At 44.8% G+C, this 8,927-nt stretch overlaps 1 protein-coding gene across 1 annotated transcript in view; it reads left to right on the top strand.

The window, feature by feature from the left end:
- SND1 (staphylococcal nuclease and tudor domain containing 1) overlaps positions 1 to 8,927 on the top strand; it is a 413,215-nt gene that overhangs the window by 261,781 nt on the left and 142,507 nt on the right. The window contains exon 15 of the mRNA XM_029923894.1: positions 1,434 to 1,575. Coding sequence (XP_029779754.1) covers positions 1,434 to 1,575 — 142 coding nt within the window. The remainder of the gene's footprint in view (positions 1 to 1,433; positions 1,576 to 8,927) is intronic.

Here is an 8,927-nt window from a genome sequence, read left to right as displayed (position 1 = left end):
GCAAAAGGATTTTAATCAGGTAGTGCTTTCTTTCCCATGGAGCATTTGTCTTGCTTGACTGTTCTGGACGTGAGCCAACTGCCAGAAAGGCATTTCCCACTGTATATGTGTAGTAGAATATGTGTTGCTTTAAGTGTTCACTGGGGGAGTTCCCAGCCCACTAACGCTCATTGTTACCTCACCTTTTACCAGTGTGCCCTTAGAGACACCGAGAATGGATGACTGTCTCTCCTTTTCTCTGAGAATCTGTTTGAAGGGAAGGATGAATCTCATTACTATAAATATTGTTTTCATCCCAGCCTACCTCACTGCTTCTGAATGAGAGGGGCCCCTTTGGCTGCTGTGAAAGCTCTCAAATACTTGATGGCTTGTTAAATTTTCATTATCTAATGTGCATTAATTTAGATACAATAGCTCTGTTGCTAGGAGCAGAGGTAGAAAGGAAGAGCTCGGTGGAGTGCAGACGGCCTGTGTCGCAGGAGACAGGAAAGTGTGCAGAGCTTGCTGTCCTCAGAAGGAGTTTCCAGTTCTGCCGGCTGGGCTGAAAACCTCGAAAATTCTGACGTCCGCGGACTGTTCCCCCAGCACATGCAGTGTGATGTTTTGATCCTTGCTTACTCTATCATTTGTTCGATTAGCTTGAGAGAGACCGAAAGCTGAGTTGTGTAGCTGAGAACTCTGAGGTTCAAAATGTCCGTGATTTGGTTACTCTTGACGATAGAGTGCACTTTGTGTTTTGTGCATGAGAAAAGTTTTCAAATGTTGCACCGTCTCGTGTGATATTCTTGTTTCTGCAATTGTTGATGCTGACATGATCTGGTATAGGCCCCACAAACATGTCCCACTGTTGGAGATATCCTGGGCTGGGAACAGAAAGAGTGGGCCCGTGCCCCAGCTCACCTCTGAGAAGCTTGTAGAACAAGACTTCCTGTATAGCACCCAAAGAAGACTGCACTCTTCACGTCCAAAAACAGTGAGCTCTGAATCTACATAACCTACTCAAGTTTCTTAGGTAACACAGCCTGGGAGTCATTTTTTTTTAAATGATAATTAAAGGTTAAATTGACCTCCAAGGAAGGTTAGTATTAGTCTTCTCCCCTCAATTTGTGTTCAAGGGAGAGAAGCCTTTTTTCTTGTCCTGTGAGGAGTGAAATTTTCATTTAAAAGCACTTTCCCTAACTTGTATATCCTTTGCGTGCATAGTAACAGAATCGAGGGAAGCATACAGAATGTTCTGGAAGTCTCTGATTAACTATATTTCTTCTGTAGAGGTCGCCTGGGTATCTTGCCTATGTCATGTTTCAGAATAGTCTGGTCTCTTAGGGTTATTTGCCAGGCAGTCAGCAAGACTTTTTGTCCTAGAACGGAGAGAAAGAATCATTTGCTCAGATTCTGTTCCTTTTTTCTAATGATTCTTTTCTTTTATCCACCAGGATACCCAGAAAGCAAAGCAGTTTCTGCCCTTCCTTCAGCGGGCAGGGCGTTCTGAAGCTGTAGTGGAATATGTCTTCAGTGGTTCTCGTCTTAAGCTGTATTTGCCAAAGGAAACTTGCCTTATCACCTTCTTGCTTGCGGGTAAGTCTTGTGTGTTCTGTGTCCTAATCATTCTTCCTGGAGCTCAGAAGTCCTGCCTGGAGGTCATGTGCCCTCCTCTCCCTTGTGTTGTGGATAGGACCTTGAACCCACTAGGTGCTTTAGTCTCTAATTGAGATATGAACACAAAATTGGTAAATTTGATTCCTTTGTTACGACAGACCCAGCACTGCCCTCTCTCTGTTCCTCATTTCCAGGAACCACAGGATATTTGAGTAGAGTAGCTTAAGAGTAGCTTAAAACATATCCTCGCACAGCCTAAGTGAAGGAAATTCCAGGCAAAGAAAAATCTTAATGACGGAATCCTCACAGTGGTTGTTTCCCATTTGGGATAGACCGCCCCTGCCATTTTACTCAGGGGCACTCCCCCAGAGGGCTGACATACCCTCCCCTCGTGTCTCCCTAGGCACTGCCATTTGTCTCTCTCTTATTCTTTTCCGGTGTCCTTAGGATCCAAATCCTTTATGAAAGCTCAGACATGACATTATGTAACCACACAGACTCCTGCATCTATAGTATTTCTCTTTTGCACTAAGTTTGACACGCTAGGGCAAGCCACCTTTTCTTTGCTGATGGAACGTGCATCTTATCCTATCTTTTCTTCTAGTAGCTTAATATTTCACAAGCCATCAAGACTCTGTGTGAACTGTGCTCTTCGAGCAATTTACATTTATGCATTCAAGGAGCAGACTGCTTTATTTCTTCCCCGATGGCAGATAATAAAGTTGTTTATTTCCAGTCAGTACTTCGCAGAGACTGTGGTCTTTGACAGAAAGTGTCATTTTACTTCCACACCGCACACCCCACTCCTGTACACACAAACACTCACTCGCTCACAAAGGACATATTCCGCTGTGTCCTCCCAGTGCACGTTGCCTTTTCTGTTTCTACTCTGTTCCCTCCTCACTCCTTCTGTCGGATTCTTGAGTAGACTTTGCCATGGGGGAAGAGAAATGAGAGCCATGCTTGCTGTCCCCTGCCAGATTGCCTCAGCCTCCTTTTCCTAGGAGGCACCGATAGTTTCTTCTGTGGCTAAGGGCCTCCCCGAGGCCCTAACTAAATGGGTTGTTATGTGAGATAAATCACTCACCGAACACATGGCCGTGACGCTCGCTGCTGCTGCTGCTGCTGCTGCTACTGCTGCTGGGCCGCCACTTCTGGCTGAGGCTCGCTCTCATACTCTTTAGAAGTTAATGATCACTGCACGGCTCCGCAGGCTTTCGGAGGGGACTAATTGATGTATGACACGAAGCTCAGGGGCGGCTGGAGAAAGGAAGGGCCAAACCGAATCCATACCTCACTTGAGGACTGCGTGCTTGTGAACTGTAGTACATGGAGGGGTAGTGTGGCGGGGTGTGAGAGAGGCCCTTTGTGCCCTTTATTTAAGGTTTCCGGAGCGGAGCAGTTTCTTATCAGTGAAGGCTTGTTGTTACAGACTTTGAAGTGTAGATTCAGTTTCTCCATTGGTCTGTACCTACAAAACAAAAGCATCCTCTTGACAGTGTGGAGCTTTATCCCAGAGGTGAACAAGAGAAAAAGTATTATTCTTCCCGGGAAACTTGGCCACAGGTCTGTAGGGGAACGAAAACATTGAAGTTCTGGCTTCTAAACTCAGAATGACCTGAATGGAGCCAGCTCAGAGCTTAGACCTATCCTGGCTGGATTTTTTCCTACAGAACCCTTCTGGTTGTACTTTTCTTTCCCATGGAGCATTTGTCTTTCGTGACTATTCTGGACTTCAGCCACCTGCCAGAAAGGCATCGTCCCGCTGTATATGTGTAGTAGAATGTGTGTTGCTTAATTGTTCAGTGGGGCAGTCTCCTGCCCACTGAGGGCCAGACACATGCAGCCTGGCCACGCACCTCTGCAGCAGCACTTCCTGTGTGGACTTGGCATGCTTCTAGGCTTAGCAATTCAAAAGGCAGTGCCTGCGTTAACTTAACATTCTGAAAGATAGACTACCAAAGCAAATACATGATAAAATAGGAGATTTTACATTTTTCTCCTTCCATCCTATATGCGGTTATATTCTGCACCTTCTGGTTTCTTTAGAAACCTAGCAAGGATACAGGACAGTGAAAAGTTGTAAAAGCATGCAGACCTCAGTTTGAATCTCCACAAGCAGGTGACTTTAGGGAGGCTTTTACTCTCTTGAAGCCTTAGTTTACACATCAGTTAACTAGAGAGTGTTTCTTGCCTCTTGGGATTTTTGTGAGGTTTTAATGACATGTACAAAGGGTTCAGAACAAGCCTGACATAAAGTAGATTATCCCATAAATATGTTTCCTTCCTCTTCCTCTCACAAAATCTTGGTGAATTCATTCAAAACTAGAGCTTTTAATTCTTACATGGAATGGTATAGTTGTATAGTGTGAGTGCACAGATCCATGGCTCTACCATGGAGACTTTGACCAACCTGTTAATGGAAATAAATCAAGGAAGTTACTATTCTATCCTCCTGCTGAATGAGCAGAAAGCTCATTGAAGGAAAGGCCGCTGGCTTTTCCCTTTGAGTTTAGAGCAAGCAACTCTCCATCCTGGTAAGACATGGTCCTACCAATCATTGGTTGGTTGGGTGGAGATCAGAGATTGCCTCCATGAGGAGCTCATACCTGAGCTGTGTTTTGAAGGACAAATAGGAGTTTGCAGTGCTGGGACAGGAGGGGCAAAGGAGGAAGAGAGCACCCTTCTCAATAGAAGTGAAGAGCGCATGCAAAGGTGTAGAGGTTTGGCACATCCCAGTGTGTCAGACAATTGTGGCCCCTTTGGTATTGGTGGAGCATAAAGAGTGGGAGGTCCAGATAGGATGAGGCTGCAAACGCAGACAGAATATACCCTGGACCGTCAGAGTCACTCAGGGCATTGAGCATGAGAGCGACATGCTCACATCTGTGTTCAAGGAAGTTTATTTTGATGAATACATTGGAGTAAATGAGGCTGGAGGCTGAGAAAGTTAAGAAGCAAGAGGGACAGAGGCCTAAAATCTGGCAGTGAAGAAGAGGAGAGTTGAAATAATATTTAGGAGAAAGACTTGGTAATTCAGGGAAGGACTGGATTTTTTGGGTCAGAAATGGGGGTGACATTGAGTGTAGGAGGAAAGTAACTCGTCCAAGGCTTGAGTGTTTGGGCAGACTGGGATGCCCGTCGGCGTGGGCAGCACAAAAGTAAGAACAGGTTTTAGGAACAGATAATTGGTGCTCAGAGGATTAGGTGGAGAATCCTGGGAGTAGTGTTCAGGAAGCCAAGAGAGGAAAGAATTCCAAGGAGTCAGCAGTGTCAGATTATACCTAAAATATCAAGTCGGTAAAAACTGTGAAGCAATTTTATACTGTTTATCAATTAGTAAGTCACAGATGACCTTTGTCGGTGCGATTTCATCAGACTTGATTCAGCTAAAGGCAGATTACAGGCGATTAGGGTGTAAATGTGGGAAATGAGGAACCAAATCAAAAATAGAGTGCTCATTACAAAATTCTCACGGAGAATGCAAAAGGAATGCATAAAAATGAAAGCTAAAGGGTCACAGTGACAATCTAAGGATGTCAGCAACTTGAATACTTTTATAACCATAATTTTCTCAAGACTGGCACAGAACCTGGCTTGTAGTTGGAAAAGCTATTCAGTATACCTATTGTTTTCTTTCCTTTTTTTTTTTAATGTTTATAATTTATTTTGAGAGAGACTATAAGCAGGGGAGGGGCAGGGAGAGAGGCAGACAGAGGTTCAGAAGCAGGCTCTGCACTGTCAGCACAGAGCCCCATGTGAGGCTTGAACTCATGAACCATGAGATCATGACCTGAGCCAAAGTTGGATGCTTAACCAGCTGAGCCACCCAGGCGCACCCCCACCCCTCGTTGTTTTCATAATACCAATTACGGAAGGTAAAACTTAACAAAATCTTGGTAAATGGGGATATGAAAAACATGGAGTGAGAAAATATTATAGGGAGCATGAGATGCACTGTTCTGAATTCTGAGAAGAAAAGAAAGGCTGCAAGGAAATGATTGGCAGAGCGATGACCTAAAGGAGACCGAAGGAACAAGATGGATAGAGAACAGGGAGGGAGTGTCCTTAGAGGAGGGGACCCTTGGTCCCCTGAGACCACCTACAAAGAACACTGAACGTGGGTATAGACACAGCCACAACATTCACATTGTGGGGCCGTTCACCTGGACAGTGAACCTCGTTGCACAGCTTTGCAGGTGTCTGTGGGATGTGCCCTACATCATGGGAAAACGGCTTTCTGCTGGAAATGATGTCTCTCTACAGCCAGGAGGGAGTTCGGGCTGTTATTCTCAAGGGGAAAGTCAAGGGACTTGTTCGGCAGTCCCATATGTGCTGCTCTCATTAATCCTAGCCTTTCAGAAAGCCCTCTGGACTTCAAGGTGGGCTGGACACTTTCCATTTTTATGTGGCCTTTTTTGGGCAGACGGCCCCGCAGCTTGATAGGGAGTGGCATTTGGCCCGAGCCAGCTGGCCTCTCTGTCACGGTTCCTGCACCCCTGTATGTGGAATGGTTGCTTGGTCAGATGGGATGGCAGGTGGGGCCGAGCAGAGTCAGCTGTAGCTAACAGGTCAGTGCCTCCCGAAAGCTCTCACCCTTTAGTCCTCTGAGCACCTGGCTTAGGTTTGGTGACCTCACACCATCAGAACGGAGACTGTTCTCGGTCCCTCTGCTTGCTGCTGTGGCCTCCTCCTGTGCATACTTATTTTGTTCGTGGAGGTGATTAGTCAGGTCTTGTCCTGAGTTCCCAGGGAAGCCAGGATGCCTAGGCAGCCTGCGTTTGTTTAAAAGCGTACTTTTTCCTGTCCAGCGTTTAGTTCCCCCTGTGCTCTTCCTTCCATTAGAACAAAAGCAGTTTACCCCCACTGTTTGGTTTTCATTTCTTTTCACTTGTCATGAGTTTCACATTTCAGTTTTCTTGTCTAAAGGGATACCAAGGCACACATATTTGCAAATCACTTAGCCTTTGATTCACGTTTTAATTTAATGGCACCAGGGGACATGGAGGGTGTATCATATTGCTATGACCTTCATAGTGCCTTTCCTCATTTTGAATGACTATCTTAGCTCTGGGGTATCTGGGTCATGCTAAAGACACAATTCAGGCAGTAGTCCTGTTGGCTAAGCAGATCAGGTATCAAGCTAGTGCCTGTAAACCAAATGCCTGAATTACAAGAGAATAATAATTAGAGGTTTCAGTACAAAGTAATCTAAGTAGTCTTATATCAGGTATTTCGTGTCTTCTGCTAACTCACTGAGCTCTCTCCATTTGCATTACCTTGTTCCTAAAGCTAGAATAGCAATATGTACGAGGAATTGTGGACTGGGGCCGGTTTGGAGTGTGGGGAAGTGGACGCCAGTCATCTTGGTTGGAACTCATGGTACAAATCACCTAGAAGGCAGCAGCCACCTGGCAGGGGGTTCCTGTGTAGATCACAGCAGGTGACTTTTAATTAACCAGTTACCTAGTCATATGAAACAAGACTAGAAAATGAGGACTTCCCTTTGCCTGCCCTTTGGCATTTTTCAATTTCTCTCTCTTCCTCCCCCCCCCCATTATAACTTTCCACTACAGCTGCATTATGACAAGGAAGGCAGTGAGGAAAAGGTTCTAGGTATCTAGAGTTTGATAAATTTTGCTGTGCATGGTGGGCAAGCTAAAGGTTCGACTGTGTGTCCTTCCACCCTGAATGTCTTTGAGTAAAGGATCTCATGTCCTTTCTCTTTAACGCCTCTTCTCCAGCCAATCCTAATAGGAATAGCAACTGCCTATTTCTCAGTAGAACAGAAACTTCTAATGAGAGAGGAAAGGGAAGGTGAACAGGAATATCATCCCCATCTCCTGGCCCCAGGAATGGTGGATCCCCATTGACTACCAGTGCCTCACCAAATTACACAATTAAAGCCAATGTATGTTTAAGTGAGAAATCCCATTCTGCTATCACAGAGGTGCTAATGAATCAGGCTGTTATGTGGTTGTGTTTGCTGGGCTTCTATCCTTAATTAAGCAATTACAGGGTCTGCAGATACTTATGAATTCCTTTCAGATGCTTTAATTGAATTGCAACTTAATGGGTATTTGTAAAGTTGGGTATTCTCTCTCTTGGGACTTGCCCATTTGATTCTGTCTCCACCACCTACTTGCTTTCAGTTGGGTGCCATTACTGGAAATGGGCAGCTTCACATGCCCATTTCTGGACCTGCTCTAGTTCTTCTCTTTTAAAGATACCATTGTGTGAATTTTGTGAATTATGTTCATGTCAGGATGTCCTGGAGGGTCACTCGTTAGGAAAACATGAGCACGATAAATGGGTTGGGGGAGCCTTTTTTAATGAGGCCAAGACTTTTGCAAGCCCACTATAAGAAAATGCAGTCTTTGATAGGTAGGTTGTAGGTGATGCATAAATTAATATGACATTTTCTGCTTCCTTGAATAGCTTGTAGTCTAGTAGCATAGACAGCTATATGAAAGACTTGAACAAGGAAAAATTGTAAAAAGGAGTTGTGAAAAGTATAGGCAACACACCAGGAGAGTACAGAGGGAAAAAAAAAATTGGGAATGGCAAAGACTTCACAAGGGAGGTGGCATTTGAGCATCCAAGATCAGGAACATTTCTTTTGGCAAGGTAGGTGTGATTCATCTAGGCAAAACAACTTAGCCCATATCATTAGTTCTCAGGAAGAGTCGCTTGAAAGGAGTGGATGTCCTCATCAATCATTTTTCTGTCTGTTTTTATATGGGTGCGTAAACCTCCTTCACTGCTCTCCAGCCATTGAGCGCTCAGCGAGTGCACAGCACTCCACTGCTGGTCTGTGCACATATACCATACCTCTACCCCTAGTCACTTTCACGTGGATGAAAGTGCAGGCCTGCAAAGCTAGCCTGATTGTCTCCCATCTTTAGATCATGAATCATCCCCAGAATGAGCCTCATCATGTTTGTGGGTCATTCAATGGCATGGCTATTTAATAATTTATTTCCACGGGGCCCTGTGCTAAGAATTTAGAAATATTTAAGTTCCAGCCTTCACACAAAATAGTTGTATCTACTGAAGTAAAGAATGTATAGACATGAAGAAAAAAATACACGTTTAAGAAGGCTAAGAGTAGGAGTAACACACATTAAAAACCATACAAATGAAAACTGCTCCTGACTTTTATAAAATAATCATATAAATTGTGGTACAATCAGGAAGGCTAAGGCAGTCCTGGTTTACACATCTGGAGGGGGGCATGGAGCTGAGTGCTGGTCCAGCGCAGGCAGGGCAGGGCAGGCCTAGACTATGATACTCCATCCGAGGGCCACCCTTTTAGGAAGGATGTCAGCTGA

The sequence above is a fragment of the Suricata suricatta genome, chromosome 2, assembly GCF_006229205.1.
Source record: "Suricata suricatta isolate VVHF042 chromosome 2, meerkat_22Aug2017_6uvM2_HiC, whole genome shotgun sequence".
Taxonomy (NCBI): Eukaryota; Metazoa; Chordata; class Mammalia; order Carnivora; family Herpestidae; genus Suricata; species Suricata suricatta.
Note: the sequence above shows the minus strand (reverse complement) of the source record. Positions and strands in the feature narration are given on the sequence as shown.